Source organism: Falco rusticolus, chromosome 9 (assembly GCF_015220075.1).
Source record: "Falco rusticolus isolate bFalRus1 chromosome 9, bFalRus1.pri, whole genome shotgun sequence".
In the NCBI taxonomy this organism is placed as follows: domain Eukaryota; kingdom Metazoa; phylum Chordata; class Aves; order Falconiformes; family Falconidae; genus Falco; species Falco rusticolus.
Window position 1 is genome coordinate 5,001 of NC_051195.1, and position 27,454 is coordinate 32,454.

At 50.5% G+C, this 27,454-nt stretch overlaps 2 protein-coding genes across 7 annotated transcripts in view; one reads left to right on the forward strand and one right to left on the reverse strand.

Moving 5' to 3' along the window:
• Nucleotides 1-9,148: 9,148 nt before the first annotated feature.
• ERGIC3 (ERGIC and golgi 3) lies at nucleotides 9,149-26,533 on the forward strand. Its single transcript, XM_037399577.1, has 5 exons — nucleotides 9,149-9,378; nucleotides 11,571-11,690; nucleotides 15,484-15,577; nucleotides 16,726-16,880; nucleotides 22,732-26,533. Exons 1-5 carry the CDS (start codon nucleotides 9,192-9,194, stop codon nucleotides 22,752-22,754), a joined length of 579 nt encoding a protein of 192 aa, XP_037255474.1. The 5' UTR covers nucleotides 9,149-9,191; the 3' UTR covers nucleotides 22,755-26,533.
• ALDH18A1 (aldehyde dehydrogenase 18 family member A1) overlaps nucleotides 26,290-27,454 on the reverse strand; it is a 36,442-nt gene continuing 35,277 nt past the window's right edge. For all 6 annotated transcript variants that reach the window (XM_037399571.1, XM_037399573.1, XM_037399574.1 and 3 more), the window contains one exon: nucleotides 26,290-27,055. In XM_037399571.1, the coding sequence (XP_037255468.1) occupies nucleotides 26,874-27,055 (182 nt within the window). In that variant the 3' untranslated portion in view covers nucleotides 26,290-26,873. The remainder of the gene's footprint in view (nucleotides 27,056-27,454) is intronic.

Sequence of the window (27,454 nt, forward strand, 5' to 3'; positions counted from 1 at the left end):
GCAGCGATCCACCAACAGGGCCGGCTGCAGTACCCTTATATTTCGCTAGGTGGCAGCAGCGCTCCACCAACAGGGCCGGCTGCAGTACCCAAATATATTTCGCTAGGTGGCAGCAGCGATCCACCAACAGGGCCGGCTGCAGTACCCAAATATATTTCGCTAGGTGGCAGCAGCGCTCCACCAACAGGGCCGGCTGCAGTACCCAATTATTTCGCTAGGTGGCAGCAGCGCTCCACCAACCGGGCTGCAGTACCCAAATATATTTCGCTAGGTGGCAGCAGCGATCCACCAACAGGGCCGGCTGCAGTACCCATTTATATTTCGCTAGATGGCAGCAGCGCTCCACCAACAGGGCCGGCTGCAGTACCAGTTTTTTTTTTCGCTAGATGGCAGCAGCGCTCCACCAACCGGGCGGCTGCAGTACCCAATTATATTTCGCTAGATGGCAGCAGCGCTCCACCAACCGGGCGGCTGCAGTACCCAATTATATTTCGCTAGATGGCAGCAGCGCTCCAACTCGGGCAGCGCATGCGCAAGAAACGACGTGACGCCGAAGGGGGCGGGGCTTCCGGCCTCGTGCGTAGGGGCAGATGGCGCATCCGGCCCGGGAAAGGCGGGTTCACTCCCGGCCCGCGCGGCGCGCTGGAGCGGCCGTGGAGGTACGGAGCCTTCGCCGGGAGCCCGGAAGACTTTCGGGCCGGGACGTGCGGCGGCGCGCTCGGGCTGAAGGGCGGCCGGGGCCGGCGGGCAGCGGCCCGGTTGGGGGGGGATGTGGCGGCCCGGCGCTCGGCCGCGGCAGGGAGCGCCTGGTGCCGGCGGCGGGCGGGCTGAGGCAGGCGGGCGGCCCGGCCCGGGACCGGCGGGGCTGCCGCCGGTTCTCGTCTCCCCGGCAGGGACGGTGGTCAGCGGGCTCCTCACGGGGCTGCCCTTTTCTGGGTGGGTGGTTTTTGTTTGTTGGGTTTTTTGTTTTTTTTTTTTTTTTTCTCTCGGAGCCGCGCCGCTACCTCGGCGAGGAGCGGCGGCAGGGGCGGCCCCGGTGCTCGCTCGTGGCGGCGGCGCCCGGGAGAGGGGTCGGCCCGCGCCGCCCCGCCGCCCACCCGCCGCCGCCTGCGGGCTGCCCGGGCAGCCGCCGCAGCCCTGCGCGGGGCTTTGTCTTTCCCCCAGCCGCTGGCCTGAGCCGTGGCAGCCGGCTGGGGCTGCCGGCCCCCGCGGGCCGCAGAGAGGCTGCCTCGGGGCCTGCGGTAACGCTGTCGCGGGGGGGGGGGGGGTGGGTGGGGGGTGTGTGTGTGGCTCAGGAGCCTCTTCCCGCCCCTGCGAGCGGGCCAGAGCAAGAAAAGGCAGCCGGCAGCGGAATCCCCAGCCGTCGCCCCCGACTGCTGCTTTCTCCGCAAGCCTTTTAACTGCCGGGGAGGGCGGGAGGCAGCGGCAGCTCAGGTGTCTGGCTGATCTTGTGTCGTGACAGTCAGCTCCGGGGCCGGAGCAGCCGAGGGGAAGAGGCCTTTTGATTTGCTTCCCAGTGAAACGGGGGTCTTTTGTTTTTCCTTTGTCCCTGAGTTCGTACGGAAGCGTACCGTCGACAAGTCAAGGGGAGCGGAACCGAAGGTCGCTCGAGATGTTACTTCGCCACGCGTGCCTCGTGCTTGCGAGTCGGACTGCTGACTACGGAGGGATACCCTTTTGTAGCCGCCGAGGGCCCGCGAGGCTCCGTGTGCCCGCGCTGCCGAGTGCTGCGCTGCGGCTCGGGCAACGGCCGGGGAGGAATCGTCGGTCCCTCGTGGTAACGCAGCCGGCCTGCTAGCGCTTAAAGCAGCGCGTCCGGACGGGCAGTATTGTTTTTCCGAGGCTGTAAAGGAGCCCGAGGTATAAACCCGTTACGTTTCCTGTATCGGCGGTGCGCTTTGTCGGAGAGCTGGGCCCTACTGACGGAGCTGGCACAGAGGTTCCCTGGGACTCCGGCTTTGCACCGCTCTTGGTGAAAGCTCCAGAGCCTGCTTGGAAAGGCGCTTGACAAGGCACGGCTTTGCCGTGATTTTTATGCCGGAATTCCGACTGTAACGCCCATGCCACGTGTTAGCCTTTCTCCAGCAGCTATTAAAAGCAGAATGAGCGTTAAGAATCTGATTACCTTTTAACTAAATTCAAAACAAAGCTGCGGGGTGAAGCGACTGGAAGCGTCCTGCCAGTCTGACGTGGGTATCGCTGCCGTGCGTGTTTTCTGCCTGTCTACCGATCGCCCCTGCCTCTTGTTGTGCCCCGGTAATTCCTCTGGGGAAGGCGTTGGGCTCTGACTGCAGCGCACCCCGACTCCCTCCTGACCCCGGCGAGACGTGATCGGTGTTTGCCTTCCTCCCCTTTCACAGGGCCTCGGCTGTTGCGTGCAGAGAAGCTGTCAGCCTTGTGAGAGAGCATGCAGCCGGCAAGCGCATCGTGGTGCTTCGGTACCGAGCTGAGACCGCAGGCGTCCGTCTTTTGTTTGCGAAAAGGGATCGCGAGGAAAGGTGCTGACATTGGAGGGGGAAAGGTGGCGGGAGAACAGGTAGGAGGCAGCTTTCAACCGGTTTTAGGCTTAACTCCTGTGTTCCTGAGCAAGGTTCTGGGCTTCGAGGGGTTTGCTTTTGGCTTTTTGCCTTCAGCGCGTCCTCCGTCACCGCTGTCGGCGTGCGCTGAGCTGCTGCTTAGGGAACTGTGGCGATACAGACCGTGTGCGTGCCAACCGTCCTCCAGGCTATAGCTGTATTCTACCCTAAAAAAAGCTTTCCGTAATACTATGCTTCCGTTAGGACGCAATTTTCTCGAGTTCCCCCCACCTCAGGGTGATTTTCCCACACCCCTAACCCCAACCCCTAAGCCCACCTGCAACACCCCATTTTCTCCTAGGCTTTTAGGAGTGGCCTGAGAGGTGCTTGCAGGGTATTCCATTTTGCCTTAGACAGCTTAGGAGACCAACCACATGCCTGGAGATCTGTATCTATCCTTAGGCTCCTAGTGGGATTCACACAAAACCAGTATGTGTGGGCACGTTCTCCTAGCAGCTCGGTGTCTTTTTGCTGTTGCAGAGGTGATTTCCAGGCGGAGCTGACCAGTGGGGTTCTCTGGCTGAGGGGAAGACCAGCAGTCAGCTGGTGGATGTGCTTCTGGAAGAAATAGCAACGGGAGCTCTAAGAGAGGGAAATGGCTTCCCTGCATGGGTATGTGGAAGCTTTCTTCACTGCTTGTTTCCACTGAGATTAATTGGTAATAAATACCCATTAGGAAGGTGGGAGAATTACTTTCGTGGCCGGTGTCTTCAATGTTCACCTTCTTCTTAGTGTAAACACTGAAAACTTTAAAGCCAGGGAAACTCAGGTGCACTAGAAAAGCTGAAACGGTGAGCATACTGAAGACATAGCTGAAGTAGCCACACTTTACAATGATGCCACGTGAACCACCGGACATGCAGGTATTTCTAGTGGGCTCGAGCCCCTGCTAATGCTGCGCTATATGGCCAAGCCAAAGTAACAGCTTCCTGCTGCTGAAAAGCCTCATCCTCCTCCCCTCTCCCTGCCCCGGTACTGGTGGCCGTGACCGGGAAGTGTCCAGCAGAGCAGTATTTGGGTTTTCCCGGGTTACTTCTCTGCTGACGAGATTAATGCAGACAAGCGCCAGAATGACTAAGTAGCAAGACTACATTGTAAGGAATGACTGCTTCTTGTGGCATGAGGAAGTTCATTCAACTCACAATGTCCCATTGCACCGTACCCCAGCACATGGGGGAAGCAGGCAATGATACAGGGACAAGGAAGCGTTGCAAGAATTCTTCACGTCATACTAAGCACGACTGTATCCAGAGGTTCTCTCTGGGATAGAGTAGCATTTCTTTGATCCTTCGACATCTTTTCCTCAGCCTTTCCAGAAGCTTGAGCCGGTTTCCCTGCCATTCCTGAAAGGTATTTCCAAGGAAGATCTTTCCTTTTCTGGTTTTGTTGGGCAGAACCTCTCAGAGAGTCCCATTTTTTTTCCACCCTGGAGCACTCGAGACAAGTTGCAAAGGTGCTGACAGATGTGTTTTGTAGTACTGCGAGACCCACACAAAAGACCTATCCCTAATATAATCCCTAAATCCCTAAAACAAATGTAATCCTTAATTAAATCTCTAATCCCTAAAACCTAAGTAACGTCAGTTTAATTCTTTGCATAAGGATAAGTTGTCAATGAGGTCTTCAGTGCTGTACCTGCTTGCATCAACTAGTTCTTGGATTGGCTCTTTCCTTTTCAGGAGAATGGGATTAAATTAGGGATTAAATTAGTTTTATAAGACTAGCTAGGTTTATCAGACTAACAAAGCTGGAGTGCCCACCACAAGCTCTAACACCTGAAGGCCCTCTGCAGACAATGGCAGTGCAAGCTTGTGCCTTTTCTGTGATGGGAGTTTTTCCCATATTCTTTCTCTCTATTTCCACTTTTCACGTGGAAATTCCATTTCTAGGAGAGCCGCGTTATTTTCGTGCACGTTGAGAGGCAGCTCCTGTGCAGACCGGAACACATGTTCGGTGCTAACACAGCTGTAATTTCTTTCAGGAGGAGGCGGGGAGCGCTGAAGCTTTCGTGGCCAAGCCCCGGAGCCAGGATGTCAGGGGGAAGCAGGAGTATCTGAGCCAGCTGAAGAACAAGCTGGGAGATCTACTGTAAGTATGGAGGGAAGGGGCTGATGGGGACAGTAGCTCAGGACCGCGCGTGCAGAGGGAACCCCGCAGTGGACGCAGTGTGCGTGGCCAGCGCAGGCCTCCCTGCGCTACAGGGCTGTGCCCGTTGCAGTGAATGCCGAGACCTGGCTGAGCCCGGCTCTGCGGAACACTGCGAGCAGCAGTCCCCGACCCAAAGAACTTTGGCGTGGCAGACAGCGAGCAGAGATCAGTTGTACCACTAATCCCCTTCGGTACAGTGCTCCTCTGTCGCGACGGAGGGAAGACACAGTCAATCAATATGAGTGATCAGCAGACTTTGTTTATTGTACCTTACAGTCACCTTTTATGCCTTGTTATAATTAGCTCATACGTATTACAAAAGTTAAGCTCATTATTGGTGAGTTGCCTAAATATCAAGCCCACCCCTAGTTTCTCTTCTGTAGTTATCTGTTCCCACCTGCAACATTCTTTTCCCATGAAATCTTCCTGTTATTGTGTAACAAGAACAGCCAAAGACAGCGTATTTTTGCTTTACTTCAGATAAGCTGAGAGCGATGTGCATTTTTGTCTAGCCAGCTAGACTATGTTCATGTGAACTTTTCCAGCTAGCCAGTTATCCACACTCCTCAGCTCTCCAAAAATAGCGGTAAAATCCTGTACATCTTCAGAGACTGGTTCTGAGGAGTGGGAAGAGCAAATAGGACTGACAACTGGTGCAAATCTGAGAAATAATTCCACCTCAAAACAAGAGGCAATTACTGCATTGAAAAAAAAGTCTGGTGCCACACCGAGCACCGAGGAGAACGCCAGAGGTGGGCAGGTGCCTGTGAAGTGAAATCCTGTCCAACGTGGGCGCTGGATTAGCAAGAAGTACAGTTCTGTAATAAGGGATATCAATGCACAATAGAGTGAAATTAAGGTCTTCCCAGGTTATCATGAATCTAAGATTTCTTAACTTCCGGTCAGTTTAACGTTTAGCATTCACCAGTCTTTATTGCACATGTGTTTAACAACGGGATGCTAGTAGAGGTAGAGATGACTGTATCAAAAGACATCTCTGCTCTGCATTTCGGGCAACATGGATTCTCAGTGTGACACAAGTAAGTAAATGTTCTTTTCACATACCACAACGTAATGGTGACTGTGTTGTTTTCGAACAGAGAGGGGAAGGCAGATGATCTGAAGACTGCTTTCTGTGCGATTGATCCCGGTATCGACGATCAGACGCTAGATACCTACGTTGACCTGCCGGATCAAGAAGATGTGCCTGTGGAAACTGCACTTGAGAGGCTGCTTGCTGGATATGCGAGACGAGTAGGGCCCTCGCCCAGGGAGGGAAGCACGACAGGCTTTGGAGGGGAGGAAGAAGACTTCCAATAATAAGAATAAATGGACTGTTTGATCTACGGGTTTGGGTGCCAAGCCGAGAGTTGGAGTTACTGCGTTAAATACTTCTTCCCATGGCATATGGAGGTACAGCTCGTAAGAGCTGAGTGGGTGGGCTAGCTTGAGCTATCGGAAGCACTTTCATCTTAAGCAGCACAGCACTCCGAGACAATTTTACAGCCTCTGCAGAGTCATTTTAGCTCAGCAAGACCTGTGGTGGGAGGCTGCCTGATCCCCAGAGAGAGGCTTCACACCCCCGGGGCGCCGAGGCACTTCAGGGTGTCAGGCGCTCTGCTTGGTGACACAAGAGCTGTGCTCCACAGCCATTGCTGGAACCTGAGAAGCCACCGTCAGGCTCCAGGCTGCAGCGTGGCTGCTTTGGCCCTTGGCCCTTACAGTCCCTTGTCTCAAAGAAAGAGGGTTTCAAAGATTCCTTTGCAAAATAAGGTGCCGGTTGCAAGCAAAAGGTGAGGTCAGCCCACATGAAGTCTGCTATCATGTCTGTCCCCGAGGAGACTTTTGTCTTGGTGTGGCTGCTGTTGTCCAGTATGAAATCACTCAACAGACGTTCAAGTGCTGCCCCACGAGTAGATTTAACCAAACTCTGAGCTGCAAAAGTCATCCAAGCATAGAAAAACTGAAATCAGTCCCTTGCGTCAAGGAAGGCACCACGTGCCCTTTGGTAACTTTACTCAGTCGTCTCTACTCTTGGTGTCCGCTTTGCCCTGCACATAGCCCTCTCTAGGGAGGGGAGGGAGGGTTCTGGAAACTGTAGGAAAACAGCTCTGCTGTGGTCATGCCTGAATTGCCAAGTAACTGGAGCAAACCTGAGAAGCAAAACCCTTTCTTTTTCTTGCGATGTAGGCATATGAAAAGTAGAAATGGGTAAGCTGAAATCCAAAGACACCTTCCTGATAAAGCACTAGTTTTGTAAGCTTGCCAAAACTGATTGCATTTGTAAAGCGGGAAGGCACCACAGCTGGTGTGACACAGCATGAGCCACCCAGAGGTACGAGGCCCTGGGGCTTTCTGCCTTAATACTAGAACCTGGTGCAAGGCACTTCCAACACAAGTCACAAAATAGCAGGAAAGGAGCTCCACCGACCGGGCGGCTGCAGTACCCAATTGTATTTCGCTAGATGGCAGCAGCGCTCCACCAACAGGGCCGGCTGCAGTACCCATTTATATTTCGCTAGATGGCAGCAGCGCTCCACCCACAGGGCCGGCTGCAGTACCCATTTATATTTCGCTAGGTGGCAGCAGCGCTCCACCAAAGGGGCCGGCTGCAGTACCCAATTATATTTCGCTAGGTGGCAGCAGCGCTCCACCAACAGGGCCGGTTGCAGTTCCCATTTATATTTCGCTAGGTGGCAGCAGCGCTCCACCGACCGGGCCGGCTGCAGTTCCCATTTAAATTTCGCTAGGTGGCAGCAGCGCTCCACCAACCGGGCGGCTGCAGTACCCAAATATATTTCGCTAGGTGGCAGCAGCGCTCCACCAACCGGCCGGCTGCAGTACCCACTTATATTTCGCTAGATGGCAGCAGCGCTCCACCAACCGGGCGGCTGCAGTACCCAAATATCTTTCGCTACATGGCAGCAGCGCTCCACCAACAGGGCCGGCTGCAGTACCCAAATATATTTCGCTAGGTGGCAGCAGCGATCCACCAACAGGGCCGTTTGCAGTACCCATTTTTATTTCGCTAGGTGGCAGCAGCGCTCCACCCACAGGGCCGGCTGCAGTACCCAGTTATATTTCGCTAGGTGGCAGAAGCGCTCCACCCACAGGGCCGGCTGCAGTACCCATTTTTATTTCGCTAGGTGGCAGCAGCGATCCACCAACAGGGCCGGCTGCAGTACCCAAATATATTTCGGTAGATGGCAGCAGCGCTCCACCAACAGGGCCGGTTGCAGTACCCAAATATATTTCGCAAGGTGGCAGCAGAGATCCACCAACCGGGCCGGCTGCAGTACCCAAATATCTTTCGCTAGATGGCAGCAGCGCTCCACCAACAGGGCCGGCTGCAGTACCCATTTTTATTTCGCTAGGTGGCAGCAGCGCTCCACCAACAGGGCCGGCTGCAGTACCCATTTAAATTTCGCTAGGTGGCAGCAGCGCTCCACCAACAGGGCCGGCTGCAGTACCCAAATATATTTCGCTAGATGGCAGCAGAGATCCACCAACAGGGCCGGCTGCAGTACCCATTTATATTTCGCTAGATGGCAGCAGCGCTCCACCAACAGGGCCGGCTGCAGTACCCATTTTTATTTCGCTAGGTGGCAGCAGCGCTCCACCAACAGGGCCGGCTGCAGTACCCAAATATATTTCGCTAGGTGGCAGCAGCGCTGCACCAACAGGGCCGGCTGCAGTTCCCATATATATTTCGCTAGATGGCAGCAGCGCTCCACCAACAGGGGCGGCTGCAGTACCCAAATATATTTCGCTAGGTGGCAGCAGCGCTCCACCCACAGGGCCGGCTGCAGTACCCATTTTTATTTCGCTAGGTGGCAGCAGCGCTCCACCAACAGGGCCGGCTGCAGTACCCAAATATATTTCGCTAGATGGCAGCAGAGATCCACCAACAGGGCCGGCTGCAGTACCCATTTATATTTCGCTAGATGGCAGCAGCGCTCCACCAACAGGGCCGGCTGCAGTACCCATTTATATTTCGCTAGGTGGCAGCAGCGCTTCACCAACAGGGCCGGCTGCAGTACCCAAATATATTTCGCTAGGTGGCAGCAGCGCTGCACCAACAGGGCCGGCTGCAGTACCCATTTATATTTCGCTAGATGGCAGCAGCGCTCCACCAACAGGGCCGGCTGCAGTACCCATTTTTATTTCGCTAGGTGGGGCCGGCTGCAGTACCCAAATATATTTCGCTAGGTGGCAGCAGCGCTCCACCAACAGGGCCGGCTGCAGTACCCAATTGTATTTCGCTAGGTGGCAGCAGCGCTCCACCAACCGGGCCGGCTGCAGTTCCCATTTATATTTCGCTAGGTGGCAGCAGGGCTCCACCAACCGGGCGGCTGCAGTACCCAAATATATTTCGCTAGATGGCAGCAGCGCTCCACCAACAGGGCGGCTGCAGTACCCATTTATATTTCGCTAGATGGCAGCAGCGCTCCACCAACCGGGCAGCGCATGCGCAGAAACGGCTTGAACGCCAAAGGGGCGGGGCTTCCGGCCTCGTACGTATGGGCTACGCATACGGCCCCGGAAGGTGGGTTCATTTCCGGCCCGCGCGGCGCGCTGAAGTGGCCGTGGAGGTGCGGAGCCTTCGCCGGGAGCCTGGAAGAGTTTCGGGCCGGGACGTGCGGCGGCGCGCTGGGTGAGCGCTCGGGCTGAGGGCGGGCGGGGGCCGGCGGGCAGCGGCCGAGTCGGGGGGATGTGGCGGCCCGGCGCTCGGCCGCGGCAGGGAGCGCCTGGTGCCGGCGGCGGGCGGGCTGAGGCAGGCGGGCGGCCCGGCCCGGGACCGGCGGGGCTGCCGCCGGTTCTCGTCTCCCCGGCAGGGACGGTGGTCAGCGGGCTCCTCACGGGGCTGCCCTTTTCTGGGTGGGTGGTTTTTTGGTTTGTTTGTTTTTTTGTTTTTTTTTTCCTCTCGGAGCCGCGCCGCTACCTCGGCGAGGAGCGGCGGCGGGGCGGCCCCGGTGCTCGCTTGTGGCGGCGGCGCCCGGGAGAGGGGTCGGCCCGCGCCGCCCCGCCGCCCACCCGCCGCCGCCTCCGGGCTGCCGGGGCAGCCGCCGCAGCCCTGCGCGGGGCTTTGTCTTTCCCCCAGCCGCTGGCCTGAGCCGTGGCAGCCGGCTGGGGCTGCCGGCCCCCGCGGGCCGCAGAGAGGCTGCCTCGGGGCCTGCGGTAACGCTGTCGCGGGGGCGGGGTGGGGGGTGGCTCAGGAGCCTCTTCCCGCCCCTGCGAGCGGGCCAGAGCAAGAAAAGGCAGCCGGCAGCGGAATCCCCAGCCGTCGCCCCCGACTGCTGCTTTCTCCGCAAGCGTTTAACCACCGGGATGGGCTGGGAGGCAGCAGCTACTCAGGTGTCTGGCTGGTCTTGTGTCGTGACAGTCAGCTACGGGTCCGGAGCAGCCGAGGGGAAGAGGCCTTTTGATTTGCTTCCCAGTGAAACGGGGGTCTTTTGTTTTTCCTTTGTCCCTAGGTTCATCTGGAATCGTACGTTGACAAGTCAAGGGGAGCGGAACTGAAGGTCAGTCGAGATGTTACTTTTCCACGTGTGCCTTGTGCTTGCGAGTCGGACTGCTGACTACGGAGGGATAACTTTTGTAGCCGCCGAGGGCCCGCGAGGCTCCGTGTGCCCGCTGCTTCCGAGTGCTGCGCTGCGGCTTGGGCAACGGCCGGGGAGGAATTGTTGGTCCCTCGTGGTTATGCAGCCGGGCCTGCTAGGCGCTTAAAGCAGCGCGTCCGGTCGGGCAGTATTATTTTTCTAGATTGTAAATGAGCCTGAGGTATAAACCCACTTACGTTTCTGTATGGCGTTGTACTTGTCAGAGAGCTCAGTCGCACTGGCAGAGCTGGCACAGAGTTCCCTTGGGACTCCAGATTTGACTGTCTCATTGAAAGGCTCCAGAGCCTGCTTTGGAAGTCACTTGACAAGGCACAGCTTTGCCGTGATTTTTATACTTGAATTCTGACTGTAATACCAATGCCACGTGTTAGCCTTTCTCCAGAAGTTATTAAAAGCAGAATGAGCGTTAAGAATCTGATTACCTTTTAACTAAATTCAAAACAAAGTGGCGGGGTGAAGTGCGTGGAAGCGTCCTGCAAGTCTGACGTGGGTATCGCTGCCGTGCATGTTATCTGCCTGTCTACTGATCGTTCCTGCCTCTTGTTCTGCTGTGGTAGTTCCTCTGGGTAATGCGTTGGGCTCTGAATGTAGTGCATCTTGACTTCCTCCTGATCCCCTGTGATGTTATCGGTGTTTGCCTTCCTCATGTTTCACAGGGCGTGGGAAGGCTGAAGAGGCTGGAAGCCTCGGCTGTTGTGTGCGAAGAAGCTATGAGCCTTCTAAGAGAGCATGTAGCCAGCAAGCGCATCGTGGTGCTTCGGCACCAAGCCGATATGACAGACCTCAATGTTTTTTGTGAAAAGGGATCACAAGGAAATGTGCTGATGTTGAAGGGGGAAAGGTGGTAGGGGAAGAGGTAGGAGGCAGTTTTCAACCAATTTTAGGCTTAACTCCTGTGTTCCTGAGAATGGTTCTGGGCTTTGAGGGGTTTGCTTTTGGCTTTTTGCCTTAAGCGCGTCTACCTTTCAGGGTAACGCTTTCTTGGAAGTTGGAAACTGTCCTTCTTGAACACCAAACCAAACCCCGTACCTGGGAGGGCCGTTTAGCGTGCTGCACCGTGTGTTTTATTCCCTGTCGGTCACTTGACACTAGCTGTACGTGCTCTCCCGGTTTGGCACGTTCTTACCCTGCTGGCTGAAAGATTCTGTCTTTTCACTTCCTCGGCTTGCCACAGGCCATAACAAATGTGTGTTCATAGACCGCTTTCCTTGCTCGCTGCTTTCAGATTTGAGCATCGATGCCATGGACGGAGCAGGAGAGCCTCAGCAGGACGTCGAGCACAAGCCGTTTAAACAGCGCTTGGATAAAGCTGCCAATCGTGTGACTCCAGAAGCAGAGAGACACGGTAGGATGCTATTCTGTCATTCTTGGATGGATGCTCTCATAGTCTTTCCATTACCGTATGCCTGCTATGAGATTCATGGGAACAAGGGACGGCTGAATTCACAGCGTTTTAAACACCACAAACTATTGAAAAGTTTATAGGACACAAGTCTATTACACTGGTAGATCAGACAAGCTCCTCTGTGTGTGTGTATATACGTTATACTCGGTACTTTTGCGAGGCAAGTCTTTGCCTGGTCCCTCTGAAATTGGGACAAGGACTCATTGGTGCATTTCAGGAGCAAAGCTGCTGAGTGAATAGGCTTTTCCTACTAGAAATCAAGCAGCTGCTCTGGCAAAACTTGACTTTGGTTGCATTTTTAAATCCTAGGAGGCTGAGAAACGGGACGAGCTGGTTAGAGGAAAGAGCCTCTCTCCAGGGAAGGCTCCGCTGACTTGACCCTTAAGCCTAAACTTGTGTCTTACTATGTTTGCTTTGTGTGTGTTAATGCATACCTGATTAATAGATTTCAGTTGATTTATCAGTTACAAGTTGGAGTAAGTGGTCCTTGGCTACATAAACCTCTCCTCTGTATTTTTTGACGTGTTATGGCTTACTGTTCTAGTTCAATACAAACCGGGAACGATTCTGGTAGTGTTGCAGTCTAACGGTAATACTGCAAGACTTTGTCTTTCTAAAACGTGAGGTCCTTGTTATCTGTTCTGGGAGATAGTGTAGTTTTGTGTATTGGCATGAACTAAACTTGCTGATTTGTTGTAACTCAGATTTAGCTTTTCTGTTCTTAAAGCTGAAAGGCTAAACTAAGCCAAGAACTGAACAGTGGGTAGGTATGAGACCTTCTCCTGGTGTCACAGAAGTGAGGTGATAGCATTCTTACTGTTGTGTCACTTAGCAGCCTTTCTGTATTCAGAGGCTGTGGCGTGACAAATGTAATGTCTGGGGTCAAACCCCGCTTTTTTGTACCCAATTCTCTGTTTCCACATATGGGCCTTCTGCCTTACTTGTGTTGCCAGCCTCCACTGGGATTACTAGGTCTGAACCGGTTGCTCTCGCTCATTATATTATCAATGGAGAGGAAGAGAAACTTGCAGGGAGCAAACAGTCTCATCCAGGAGAGGCATTTTGAAAGCGATCAAATTGCATTGCATGCAACGAGCAATTTCTTCTGCTGTCTGGAAAAAGGATATGGCTAGTTTGATTTCCACCACACGTGTGGCAAGTTAGATTGGAAGTGTCCACCCACCTTTGTGAAACTCTATGATTATCAGTTTCTGTTAGTAACACTTGATGTTCAGTCAGTTATTTAAATGGCAACTATAGCAGTATTGTCTGGTAAAGGAAAAATCCACACAGACGTGGTTACCGCTGGGCTTGCTTTAGTCATGACTCAGAGCTGGGCCACCACCCCAGTGGGTGACAGAGAACCAAGGGATACAGCGTAGGTTATATACGCTTATCAGATCATTAGTCAATGTCTGAAGTTTTTAGGAGTTTCTTTTGGTCCTGTCAGTTCTGTGAATCCATCACCTGACTCTGTCCCAGTTGATTCACCTGCTCGGTTCCAGTCTCTGCCTCGGTTCCAAGCTCCTCCTTGGATCGTGATCTTCTTTCTGCCTGCTTTAACTCACACGCTCCTTCAAGCGCGCTTAGTCTTTGAAAGAGCAGTTCCTATTCACATGCACCAATTTTTCCAAAACCGCCTGTGTTTCTGAAAGCACCTGTGTCCACAGATTGATCATCTGTTGCTTCTCTGTTCTCCCACTGATTAACTGGACTGGGTTTTAAACCAGCCTTGGATTAGGGCTATGCTAGGGACGGGGCCTGGTTCTGCCACTTAGCTGCTTCGGCACTTTAAATTTCTTAGTTAAAAATACATTTTATTTAACATTAACCTTAAATTTAGTAAAGCATACCTAAATATTATGGAGTAGTATGTGGAGGCTTTTCCTGATCATAGTTACATTCAAATAGTTAATAGCTTAATGATTTCTATGGTAGGTTGCATTCTGTGCTGGGATGTCATCTCATTAATTTCCACTGGATGGCGATAGAGGATTGAATTTTTTTTATTTTTATTTACTGTTTCGTTTCCTTTTAACATGGACCGAGTTTTCCAGCGTCATGTGTCATATCTGCATGCAAGTCGAGGACCATGTTAACAGCACGAAACTTTGCATGTGGGGTTTTATGTACTGCAGTTTCTTTATAGTATCCAAGCTGTGTGCAGTACCTCTGGGTGCTCTCTGAGACAACTCGACAGGCAGCTACCGATTACATTCAGAAAGCTGTTACTAGTTGCTGTATCTTGAAAGACTCCGTGTGTTGTACAGGTGTTCTTCAAATGGCAGGAATCATGGCTTTGACAAAGCGTAGGAATTACTAAGCTGCATTCTTCCTGACGCTATCTTTTAGTGTAATTACAGGATCAAAACCCATACTGGTTGAATTCTTAATTGTACTCTCAACTTGTTTGAATGTTGTAAGCTGTAGAAAGTAAGTCTCATAGAGTAGTTTAAGAATGGGTATATTTTTCTAAAATTTTTTATTTGCTTGATCATAACTACCATAAAGTGAGGTTAACGATTGATTTTCATGCATATTTCATACTTCCTAATTAAAATCTCTTTTTTTCTGTGGCTAATACAGATGTCTTAAATACTCACTTCTGTCCACCTGTTATACCTCCCAATCTCAACAAAGAGGGTCCCGATAACATTTTGTCCCCTCAGCAGTGTCTGACTTATCACCTGCCCCGGCCTTAGTTATCCAAGAAGCCGCCTTTTCGAGGCTTGTAAGAGGGTAGTGCGGCGGTGCCTAGACAGTGAGCATTAGAGGGCTTTTGTAATCCAGCAGACTTGGTCCTGTCCTTCAGGATTTGTGAGTGAAACAGCCTGGTTTTAAGGGGCCTCTTCCAATAAGAACCCATGTTTCTGAAAATTTTAGACATGCCATTCCTTGGCTCACTTATTCCGAACTCCAAAGTTTACAGACCTTTCGCATTTGTTTTGGGTTTTGGGAAAACAAAGGTCCTGTTTGAGTTTTCTGGAGGCATGTCTTGCCCTTTGGCAGGTTTCAGCTGTCACCAGCTCTCATCTCCTCTGTTAAGAGTCCCTCTGCAGCCTTCTGCATTTAAGAACATAAAACTCTGAGTTTGTGCCCCAGCTGTACTGTGGCTGCGCATGCAACACACAGGTGGCACAGACACTTGCAGAATTGTAAAATCATGACAAAGATAGAAATTCCTTGGAGATTTCTAGTAAGCCAGTGGTTAATGTGTGTGCATTGTCAGCATCGTTGTACTGGAGAGCTGAGTGTCAGTTTTCCACTTGGGAGATTCCCACTGTGATCTAGTTTCACAGCAATATATAACTGTGTTCCCTACATATCTTGGGACAGGATTATGTGCTGTGCGCTGCTGTCTGCTATTTAAAATGTTATTTGTGTAACAGGTCCTGTATCGGTCGCAATTTGCTGTTTGGGTCTGCTTTAGACAAAGTTTAAACAAAGCCTTTGTGCAAGTAACAGCTGATTGGCACTCTGGCAAGGCTTACAGGTGGCTGGTTCTTTCAATGGAGGGTGTTCTTCAGATGGCAAATGCTACTCTGCTTGTTGATCTTATTTTGCAGCTCAACAGGCCCTGTGCATTCTTTCAGGTGAGCTTCGGGTGCAGGATGCGCAGATTCTGATACAAAATCATTTCCTTCATGTGTAGAACAGTTTCTGTGCGTAGAGCAGAAGTACAAGATAGTGTTTCTAGACGTGCCTCGTCACTTTGAATCCTCTTTTGTCTTAGAACTGGGGAAAGAAGAAGAAAAGGTGTTTGATCCAAATGCTTTGGATGCTGATAGCTGTGAAAGCTGTTACGGGGCAGAGTCAGAGGACATTCGGTACTTTACATCTTCTTAGTGCTTGAATCGATACAGTTAATGTGGCATACGTGTTGGAGGTTTTTTTCCAAAATGTCTGTGAAGGTCCGTACAGTGAAATCCTCCTGGGCACCTGTTCAGAGAATGGTGAGAGCTGTTGTGTTTTAGTACGCCTGTGCTGCACTCACGATTGTTAAGAGCGTGCACAGTTAGGTTGTCTGTTTTGTCTGCGTGCCTGTTTAAGGGCAGTAGCACAAAGATTGTATCTTAGCAAACAGAACCTTTTCTGGGATTACTTGGTGTCCAGAGGGGAGCTGTGTAAATTATTTCACTGTTCTGTGAGCTGTCTCGGAATAAAACCCGGTTATGGCTTTGCCTTCTCGCTTCTGCTGCAGGCTTTGCATCCTTATGGGAGCAAAGACCAGACACCTATCACTCACACAAATGATGGGTGTCATTCGGTGTTTCTCATTCCTTCTACCTGCAAATTTGTGTAAGAATGGATTCGTGATAGTCCACAGGTTCTGGACTATCTGTTGCTATTATTGTCTCTGTAGTAACTTAGTTTGTAACATCTGTCAAGTTGCATCCTTCCCCAGAGATGTTTCCATCTTGAGGGATTCATGATTCCCTTTTTGTTTTGTCCAGCACAACATGGAACAGAGGCAGACAGTTGTTTTTTCTGGTGAGCGCGATAGAGACTCTGGTGAGTCCAGAGGTAGAAGAGCAATGAAGAAAGTTTGCCATTAACCTTGCCTCCGATGTTTGCAGTCTTTCCCTAAAAACAGAGGAAGGGAGGAATAGAAACAGGTAGATGCTTTGTTCACATGGGGAAGTTCCAAGCTGCTCAGAACTGTGGGAGACTTCCCACAGAAACAAATGTCATTTCTGCAGCAAATTTGTTTGCCAAGAATGGACTTGGCTGTCTAAATGGACAACTAAAGCCCTTTTCAGAATTAAGCACTGCATTAGAACAGCTTGCATCCTTGTGCCAAAATCTCAAAAAGTATGTCAGGAAGCTCAAGCTCCTTCAGGAGCATTAGACCACCTTTCAGTGTCCAGTTCCTGAAGTTTGCTGCTTTGAAATAAAATCCACCCGTGATTTGAGTCCTGAGCTGGAGTCTCTTTATCGCTGTAAAGATGATAAGATGATGTTTGTGCTCTTGCAGGTGCTGCAATACTTGTGACGATGTCAGAGAAGCATACAGGTATCGAGGCTGGGCCTTCGAGAACCTGGATAGCATAGAGCAGTGCAAGAGGGAAGGATTTAGCCAGAAAATGGAAGAGCAGAAGAACGAGGGCTGGTTTCCTGGAGGTCAGCAAGGTGAGAGATGGGTTTTGCCGTGAGCCTGTTGCATGGTGGTGATGAGCATCAGAAGGCACAGTCAGGGCACTCTGCTCTTTTTTCCAACTTTAAGTGTTCACAGGACTGTAATAACCCCTGGGCTCAGGAAGGTACTTGTGCCTGTAGAGGGGTTCAGTAGGAGGGTCAGGAAAAGGGTGGGAAGGGGCTAGTTCTCTGTTTCATGAGGTGGGCTGGCTGGAGAAGCTTAGCTTTTTCTACCATCTAGCTAGTGAGTCATCTTACCGAGGTTTCTGGAGGGGGAGAGGCAGCTTCTTTGAGGTGAGGTTGTCCCACCTGCCCTTCTAGTCTCAAAACAGAGACCACCGGTGGGTGCTGGAGATAACAGTAAGCAACAACTTGTCAGCAGAGGTGCTGGAGGGAGTGAAATGTTCCCTTCTTTAGAAAACCAGTGGAAGCAAGACTATTGGAGTTGTCAAGGTTGAAGATGCTTAAAGAGATGTTTTTTGCAACTGCTGTATGAAACTGTAGTACAAGATACACCAGATGACTATGTAACTACCCTGTCATTTGTCAGGTTACCGCGCTCAAAACACTTGGATGTGCAGGTTGCGTACCCAAGTACATTCTAGCAGTCAGGCCCAGGGTAATTTTTTTTTACTACTTTATTTCAAAATCTGGAGGTTTTTTAACATTTTTGTGTACTATTCCTGGAGACAACATCCTTTATTTCTGAAAAACAAAACCAAACCCAAACACACCCCACCCTTTCACTCATGAAGCCAGACTTCGTGTTTTGAACATCATCATGAGTGCTGAACCGTTACAGAACCCTTTGCCACAAAGTGTGGTGAGCAGGAAAGATTCAAAGGGGAGTGCTGTGGGTAGCAAGGGTCCAAGGGTGGGTGTCACTAGGGAAATTTCTGGGGGCCCTTGTTAGGCACTCGGACTTTTGCACGTCTCCATTCTCATCGGGTCTGCAGTTAACATATGCGATAGGTTTGCATGGACATTCAAAGGTGTAATGTAGCATGTGAGCTTGATGCATTGAAATCTTCCAGGGAAGGGTGTGTATGATTGCTAGCGGGTGTCAGGGAGGACTGACACCTAATATCCATATCCTTTTCATGTTCAAGGTTAAAATTTTAATAACCTTTGTCTTTTGGGGGATTTTGGAGTGTGGGGTTTTTTTTGGTGGTAGGTAGGTTTAGTGCTTTATTTTTGAACAGGGCTTGTTTTCATGGATGCATACATAGGACCACTCTTGTTTATTGTATTAAGGGTTTTCTTACCCTGCCTGCTCACCCTCCCAGTTACTTTCTCCACTCTGTTTCTGTGATACCTTGTGATACCTTTTGATATTTCCTACAGCAGCAGTTATTTCCCTCCCAGTAGACTTGATTCCTTCTTCTCATTTTTATGTCCGCTGAAATACTCTGCGTAGAACAGTTGTTGTCAACATCGGTAGGTGATTATGGCTTTCCACATGACTGCCTGTGAGGAAGAGGGGAAATTCGTATCTCTTTTAGGACAATGTTTGCTGGTATTGTCACCCATGACAATGAGTTGCTTATTGTCTATCTTATTCAAAAAAAATTTGAAAATCCAACCGCCGGTATGACTGCTTTGTTTATATAGATTCAGGCCTTTTAATGAAAGATTACTGTCTCCTGCAGGTAGCTGAAAATTTCCATTTTGCACCGGCAAAAAGTTTCCAGCAGTCTCATGTTCATGGTAAAGTATTTCCTTTTCCTGCTTATTGTGACCTTTAGCTTCCAAGCGTTTCAGACCATTTCCTTTGAACATCTTTGCATTGCTATCTGTAGTAACAGCAGCACTGCTTCAGGGGGGAGGACATTGCTGAAATTTTGTTAGAGATGTTTAGAACTATCGGGAACGAATAGAAAAGTGTTTTCTGAAGGTGCTGCCACATGGGTCTGGGAGAACATGGGGGAGAATGTGTCTGGGCAGTCTCTCGGCCTCACTTGTTCTACAAAACTTTGCTGCCCTGCTGTAAAACAACCTCAGGTACGGTGTTGGGTCCAGGACCTGAATATCAGTATCTCTGGAAGGGATGTTTTGGAGAAAAGCTCTTGAGAATTTCAAGGCAATTCAGAACTTTCAGAGTAAAATTTCAGTTGTGAAGGACTTCAGCTTCCTCAAGTATATATAAATGCACAGTGGCTGGAATGACAGTGGTAGTTTACAGAATTGTAGAATGGTTTGTGCTGGAAGGGACCTTTACAGGTGCCCTAGTCCAGCCCCCCTGCAGGAAGCAGGGGCATCTTCAACTAGATTGATTTAAAGAATCATTCACCAATATTTGAGTGAGTGGAGGTTATCTTTATTCAGCAGCGCTGGGTGCATGGGGGATCGCTCCACCAAAGTCATGCACCCCGAGGGGATTTTTCAGTCCCCTCTTTATACAAGCAACTCATGTCTATTCATTAACTTTCTGGGAAATCGTTTACATATTCATTACAATTCCGGGAACTGATTTACATATCTCACTAAGTTAGTGACCATGATTTAAGTCCTTGTCTTTGCCATGTTGTATAAACAACACAACTTGGGACCAGATAGCCTTTTTAAAGATGACAAATCCAAGGACTTAGCAATTAGTACATCCATCATGTTAGCAATAAGGGTCCTTGGACGTTTCCCAACTTTTAGATAAACATAAGTACATCATCCTTTAGATAAGTGGCACATCATTCACCGTTCATTCCCCGCTTTTCTAGTAACTTTTGCAAATTATTTTGCAACTAAAAAAAATCATTATGCCTTATGATCATTCTTTGACAGCACCAAACAAAACATTGAAGTAATACACATATTATTCCTAAAACTATTACAGTAAGTATTATAATGAAAGTATGTTTTAACCATTCCAAATTAGGTAACCACGAAGTCAGTTTGTCCCATATAACTTTAAAACTCCGTGATAAATCATCTTTAGTAATTTCATGCAGTATCTGCACCTTGTTCCATATCTCATGAATGTCTGTTTAATCATTCCATCCATCAGATTGGGAACAAGTATTTTGCCCTGGGTCTCCAGGACATGCTCCTCCTGTCTTGTTTGAGCTTTCCAGTGACAGTTATTATCACTTTTAATAAATATTGTGGTGGTTAGGCTTAATATTTGTAAATCAAATCTGGGACCCAACTCATATGGTTTATTATCAAATAGGCAATATCCTCCACCATCGTCTGGCTTTTTCCAAAAGTCTGGCCGGGTAGTCCATTTGTCATCGAGATAATTCCAGTTTTGGGAGGCCACCCCATACAGGGGTGTTATCAAGACTCCTTTAGGAAGAGAGGTACATAGCCAGCATTCCTTAGCTTTCGTAGCATTAACAATCATTTGCAATGTTTGAAGATGGGTATTGTTTACCCATGCTTCAGTTTCTAATATCTCTACAACAGTAACAATTAACATCAGAATAACTTTACACAAATGTCCCTGATCCTTTTTGACAGTCCACTGTGTCTCCGGAGATTTCTTTATGATGGGTAGTCGGAATTTTTGCAAAACTAAGGGCAGTGCCTGCGTAGAATGGGGCAGACGTGTAGGGGTGTGGTTTCCGGCAGTGCATGCGCATTACGAAATCGCCTTTTAATCATGCACAGTGGTGTTTCTGGCAAAACTAATGGCAGCGCATGCGCAGAATGGGCTTGACGCCACGGGGCAGGGTTTGTGGTTACGTATGCGTATTACCAAATCCATTTTCACGTATGCATAGTATCGTTTTTGGCAAAACTAAGGGCAACACATGCGCAGAATTGGCTTGACGGCTAGAGGCGGGGTTTATGGCTACGTATGCGTATTACAAAATCTGGTTTTATGCACGCGTAGTAGTGTTTCTGACAAAACTAAGGGCAGCGCATGCGCAGAATCGGCTTGACGCCTAGGGGCGGGGTTTGTGGCTACGTATGCGTATTACAAAAATCTGCTTTTACCGATGCCCAGTAGCGTTTCGGGCAAACTAAGGGCAGCGCATGCGTAGAAGTGGCTCGACTGCAACGAAACAGGTTCTCGTCACGCCAACGGTAGAATCGTTCCCGCGCGGAGGACACGCGTTCGAGCCCCGTGGTGTGGTGACAGTTTTTGGTTGCCAGATGGCAGCAGCGCTCCACCTACCGGGCGGCTGCAGTACACAATGTTTTTCGCCAGATGGCAGCAGCGCTCCACCACCCCTGTGCTGAGCATGGGCACGGTGAGCACGGGCAGAGATCTCAGCCCAGTTTACACCACCGGAACCACGGGAGCTGCTCGCTGCGACTGCAGGGTTCACGTTGCTCTGCCCTTTTCCCACTCGCAGCCCAGGCATTAATACTTATTGCCTCCGTATGCAAAAGCACCCACGTGGCTCAAGCTGTTAAATCATTTCCGTATGATGCATTCCAATTTGCTGTGGGAAATAGGGGTGCTTTTGCTCTGTTTACATGTGGAAGCACGTTAGTAACAGCAATTTTAAATATATTTTTTTTAAATAGAAGAGATTTTGCAGGAGTGCACTTTTTGAGAAGGAAAAAGTGAGTGGTGTGAATGTGTGGCTTAGGAAAAGCTCATACAAGGTTTTCCCCTGCACAAGTAAGCCATTATGAGCTGTTGCACGATTTAACCTCTTGAGTTCATAGCCGTTCCCTGTGACGGGAAAGTGAGGTGTTACCAGAATGAAGGGGTGCAGAGTACACGGCAGGGCTGGAAGGTGGGACAAGGGAGCGGGGTCTTTCCTCCGCCTGCCTCTCCCCACCCCCTCTCCCCCAGGTAGCCGCTCTCGGCACAGCCCGCACCCCGCGGGCGGCCCCCGCAGAGACCCGGGGGTCGGCAGGCTCTGAAGAGCCCGCGGCGGCACCGAGCCCCTGCCCGCCCCAGCGCAGACCGGGAGCCCCAGCCCCTTCTCGGCTGGCTCCAGGCCACGCTGCCCGGCGGGGCGGGGCCGGCGGGCGGGGGCGGGGCCGGCGGCAGGGCCGGCCCGGCCCCGGAAGGTGTGTTCATTTCCGGCCCGCGCGGCACCCTGGGGTGGCTTTGGTGGTGCGGGGATTCCCCGGGAGCCTGGAAGACGTTCGGGCCGGGACGCACGGCGGCGCGCTGGGTGAGCGGTCGGGCTGAAGGGCGGCCGGGGGCCGGCGGGCGAGCCCGGGCGTGGCCGTCGGGCAGCGGCCGGCTGGGGAGAACGTGGCTGGCCGGCGCTCGGCCGCGGCAGGGAGTGCCTGGTGGCGGCGGCGGGCGGGCTGAGGTGAGCGGGCAGGCGGCCCGGCCCGGGACCGGCGGGGCTGCTGGCGATTCTCGTCTCCCCGGCAGTGACGGTGGTCAGCGGGCTCATCACGGTGCTGCCTTTTTTTTTCTCGGAGCTGCGCCGCTACCTCAGCGAGGAGGTGAGGAGCGGCGGCGGGGCCCGGGAGAGCGGTCAGCCCGCAGCGCCTTGCCGCCCCCCCCCGTCGCCTCCGGGCTGCCCGGGCAGCCGCCGCAGCCGCCGCAGCTCTGCGCGGGGCTTTGTCTTTCCCGCAGCCGCTGGCCGGTGCCGTGGCAGCGGGCTGGGGCTGCCGGCCCCCGCGGGCCGCAGAGGCTGCCTTGGGGCCTGCTGTAACGCTGTCGCAGGGGGTGGCGCAGGAGCCTCTTCCCGTCTCTGGGAGCAGGCAAGAGAAAGAAAAGAAAGCCGGTGGTGGAATCCCCACCCCTCGCCCCCGACTGCTGATTTCTCTAAAAAGTATTGCAAAGGGCAAGCGTTTAACTACCAGGGAGGGTTGGGAGGCAGCAGCTCACATGTCTCGCAGATCCTGTGTCATGAGAGTCAGCTCCTGGGCCAGAGCAGCCGTTGCTTCCCAGTGAAACGGGGGTCTTTTGTTTTTCCTTTGTCCCTAGGTTCATCGGGAATTGTACGTTGACAAATCAAGGGGAGCGGAACTGAAGGTCAGTCGAGATGTTACTTTTCCACGTGTGCCTTGTGCTTGTGAGTCGGACTGCTGACTGCGGAGGGATAACTTTTGTACTTGCCGAGGGCCCATGAGGCTCTATGTGCCCGCTGCTTCTGAGTGCTACGCTGCTGCTTGGGCAATAATTGGACTGTAATGCCAATGCCACGTGTTAGCCTTTCTCCAGAAGTTATAAAAGCCTATAAAAGTGTAAAGACTTTTGACCCATGACACTCTCTTTACCCGTGAGACCAGAATAAAAGTGCTATGCTGGGAAATGCACATGACCTCTTTTTTTGTTTGTTTGTTGTTTGGGTTTTTTAATGCTGAAGGAACCGAGCAATCTCTCTATCCTTCAGGTAATAATGGATACTAAAAATATGAACAGTGTGAACCCATACTGAAATAGTTGCCGTGTAGTCTGAAACAGGCTTTGTAGCTTTTAACGTGACTGAAGAAAGATGAGGGAGACACAGCCAAGTCTGTGGGAATCCGCTGCAAATGGAAGATATGGGCTTTGGATGCAATCAGGAAAAATACAGCCCAAGTCCAATTAGGATCAGCTGAGCAAGGGGTAGGGTGTACAAGGGTGGCTGGCCATGGACGGTGGGGAATGGGTTCTGGAATCCTCCCATGGGGATTCATGTGGTGACCCAGTGCAGTAACTGGGGAGGCTGGCACAGCCCAGTCGGCTGTGCTGTGTGTTTTATCGAGCTGGGAGCCCCGACATCCTAGGTCCTTGGACTTGGCCAGTTCATTGACCAGTGCTGAGTGTGTCTCTGTGTGTGTCTGCTTCTCCCTAAATTATGCACATTCCTTCCTTCTATTTCAGAGAGCTGTATCTCTGGGCTGTACTTGTCAATAAAACTAAATTGAATGGATCTTTTATCTGGCTAGTTACTCCCCTGGGTACCAAATCACAGAGAACTCCTCCCTGCTCACATATAGAAACTAAAGGGGGAAAGCGTGCGGTGTGTATGCTTGCATTGAAAACAATCTGCATGGTTCTCCATCCATCAACCAATGCATTAGGGATCACTCCTTGTATCTTCCTCCTCATTGAGACCGGCAGTTGTATTGCACAGAGAAACAATGAGGTATCCGAAAATGTGTTCAGCTGCTAAGGGAAGGCCCATAGTCAGGAGGCAGATAAATACACCAGAGAAAGCAAACAAGAGAAAGAAGGGAGGTTAGGTAAAACAAACGAGAGAAGTGTAGCAGAGGTGAGGCTCCAAGTCTGGGGTAGACATCTGACAAGTGAAAGGGACTCGTTACATAGAGGCAGCAGTGAGAAAATTGGGTGGTTCATGCTGTGCTGTGCTGAGGATCACAAAAGCAGTTTCCCCAGAGCCTGCATTCAAGAAACGAAAGTTCAAAGCCAGGGATGTTTCCATGTTTTCCATGGTTCACTTCCATGTCATTTGACTGAAAAGATTCTAAATTTGATAACTTCTACTGTTCAAAGATGTTCAGATCTTTTTAAGTCCATTCAACTGATCCCTGCTTGAGATAAACATGAATGGGTCAATTTTCCATTTAAACAAAATTAAACTCAAACCCAACCATTCAGAACTACAGAAGGGTGTGTTAAGAGGAGGTCTCTCCCTAAAGAGGAAAGTGAGGATCAATAAAATCAGGGAAGAGCTGGCTGAATCTTGTCACTCTGCAGCTCTACAGCTAAGTAAAGCATAAAAGGATGTATGAGACAGAGGATGACTTATAGAATCACAGATTATCTCCAGTTGGAAGGGACCCATAAGGATCGAGTCTGACTCCCTGCTCCTCACAGGACTACCTAAAACTAAACCATATGACTAACAGCATCATACAGATGCTCCTTGAAGTCTGACAGACTTGGTGCTGTGACCACCCTCTCAGTGAAAAGCCTTTTCCTAATGTCCAATCTGAACTTCTGCTGATGCAGCTTCATTCCATTTTGTTGTGTCCTATTGCTGGTCACCAGAGGGATCAGCACCTCCCCCTCCACTGGCCCCCTTAAGGAAGCCGTGGACTGCAATGTGGTGACTGCAATAATGTCACCCCTCAGCCTTCTCTTCTCCAAGCTGAACAAACCAAGTGACTTCAGCTGCAACTAGTAAGCCTCACTCTGAGACCTTTCACCATCTTGGTCACCCTCTTCTAGACACACTCTGATAGTTTGATGTTCTTCTATTGAGGCGCCCAAAACTGCATGCAGTACTGAACGTGGGGCCACACCAGTGCAATGTAGACTGCTTGATGCATCCCAGGAGCCAGGGCACACTGTTGATCCGTATTCAACTTGCCATCAACCCAAGCCCCCAGATCTCTTTCCACTGGGCTTCTCTCCAACATCTTGTCCCCCAGTTTGTATGTATAACCAGGATTATCCCATCCCAAGTGGAGAATCCAGCACTTGCTCTTGTTAAATTTCATAATGTTGGTGATTGCCCAGCTGTCTATCCAGGTCTCTCTGTAAGGCCTCTCTACCCTCCAGGGACTCTGCAGCTCCTCCTAGTTTATTATCATCAGCAAACTTAAAATTTGCACTCGATTCCTGCATCCAGATCATTTATAAAACCATTGAAGAACACTCACCCTAAAATTGAGCTCTGGGGAACCCCACTGGAGACTGGCCACCAGCCTGATGTAACTGCGTTTACTGTAACTATCTAAGCCATTTCTAACTCCTCCTTCAGCAGAAGTTTCTGGCGATATCACTGTTTCCCCCCCCAGTTGATTCTAATGACATGTTACATGAGAATAGTGTGTATACAAGGGCAAGCTTGCTGCTGTTGGCACAGCATTTGGGGTTTTTCTAAGACAACGGGAGGGGCTTTGGGGAATGTTCTGGAGTTGGGGCAGACTATGGACTGTTTCAGTGTTGGGGCTTGTTCAGGGGATCATTGGGGGCTTTGTAGAGGATTTATGAATGGCTTCAGAACTTTTAGGGGCTGCTTGAGGGGGAGAAGTATGTGAGGCGGAAGGAGGGAGGTTGCCTCAGGGGGTCTGGGGTGGGGGAGCACCCAGAGGGATGCTGAGTGCATATGGGTCCCGTGGGCAGAGGACATGTGGGACCCAGTGCTGCAGGCAGGCTTGTGTGGGGCGAGCAGGGCTGGGGAAGGCTCCAGGGAAGCTTTAGCTGGTTAGGGAGGCACTTGTGGTTCAGGCCAGGGAGGCCTCCAGGTACCTGGAGTGTGGAGGGGGGCATCTGTTTTTGCCTGTCTTCCTGCTTGTCCAGTAATGCCTCCCTGGGTAACTCTCTTAGCAGGCATCTATCGCGCCTGATACAAAATGTTCATACATCTGTTCCACTGGGCAGTTTGAACCCTCCTGGTGACTTGCCAGCAGCCTCGGGTAGAAATGCCACAATTGCAGTGTGGCCCCATGCCAGGGCTCGGCCTGCCCCCCCGCCCTCCCCCCAGCTGCGAAGTAGTATTGCTTTTGGAGGAGGGGCTGTGGAACATGAAGTTTTATTTTTCTTCGGTTTTATGTAAACCTACGGTACAAGTAAGTACCAAAATCCATGTAGCAGTTGTGCTATTTATCTACAATAGTCAACAATACAAAGAAATTAGATATAAAGGGTTTCTTGGACAAAAGCTTACTTTGGAACATCTATTCCCTTAGCATAAGAGGGATCAAATACACAGTAAGTGTAAAGCTTTCCAGCTTTCAAGAGCTGCCAGAACTGTAAGACTGAAGAAAAAAACCACTATCATGTTTGTCCTCCAGAACAGATATTTGAATAAAACTTAGGAAAAAACTTCAAACAAAAAAAATTATATTCCACCACCAAGCATGTTTGCTATAGGGAGCAGTGGGATAAAAAAAAGAATGCAGCAGATACAGGTAACATAAGGAAAGATTTAAAGTATGTTTTGAAGTCTGGGAAAAGTGAGGTCAGTTTGCAGATACTATCTAAGGAAACAGAGGCGGGGCGGGGGGGGAATCTCAGATGGGATCACTTTGGATTCATGGTACTGCACAGTAATGTAGAACAATGTTCCTGAAGATGGAAAACAAGCTCTCTCCCCAGAGAGCACCCTGAAGCCTGAACATCTTCAGGAAATATTTATACCCCTGGGTCTTCCCCCCAGAGCTCTGATGTCATTAGTTGGTATTTCTCTGAGGGAGAGGGAGGCTCTCATGAAGATACTTCATGCTCCCATGCTCTGAGAAGTCAGAAACAACATGATTGTCCCCCCTCAGCAACCACTTTGTAGTTAAGAGTCCTTCAATTCCCACTGGTCCACGTGCATGAATACGAGACGTGCTAATTCCCACTTCAGCACCTGCAAAAAACAGGCAATGTAGTTAATCCTCAGAAGATGTTCCCTTCATACTAAGCAGTTTTGCACACTGACATAAAAACAGCTGCCTGCTTTTCAGTGACCTGCCTTTCTCTGCTCCTCTCCAAATGCTGGAAGTTATGTCTACTTGATTCAAAAGTTAGAGGAGCTTAACTATTACATTATAAATTGTAATGTTTATACTTCCGGCTGCTACAGTTACTTTTAAAGAGAAAGGTGCAAGAGAGATAGGTATCTATTACATGGATCTTAAACTTGTTTCCTGAGGGTTTAATCCTTTTTGAAAGGAAAAAACCCTAAGCTAAATTAGTCCAGATGGTGATCTTATGTCCTTTTTTACCATATTGAGGAGATATTGCAAGACCCTATCTAGAATTTTTT

Bases quoted from the DNA above. Each gene is read 5' to 3' on its own strand.
- ERGIC3 (XM_037399577.1), top strand. From the start codon at position 9,192: ATGCGCAGAAACGGCTTGAACGCCAAAGGGGCGGGGCTTCCGGCCTCG. The intron at 9,379-11,570 runs GTGAGCGCTCGG...CGCTGCTTTCAG, and splicing joins GACGTGCGGCGGCGCGCTGG to ATTTGAGCATCGATGCCATG. The intron at 15,578-16,725 runs GTACTTTACATC...GTGCTCTTGCAG, and splicing joins GCAGAGTCAGAGGACATTCG to GTGCTGCAATACTTGTGACG.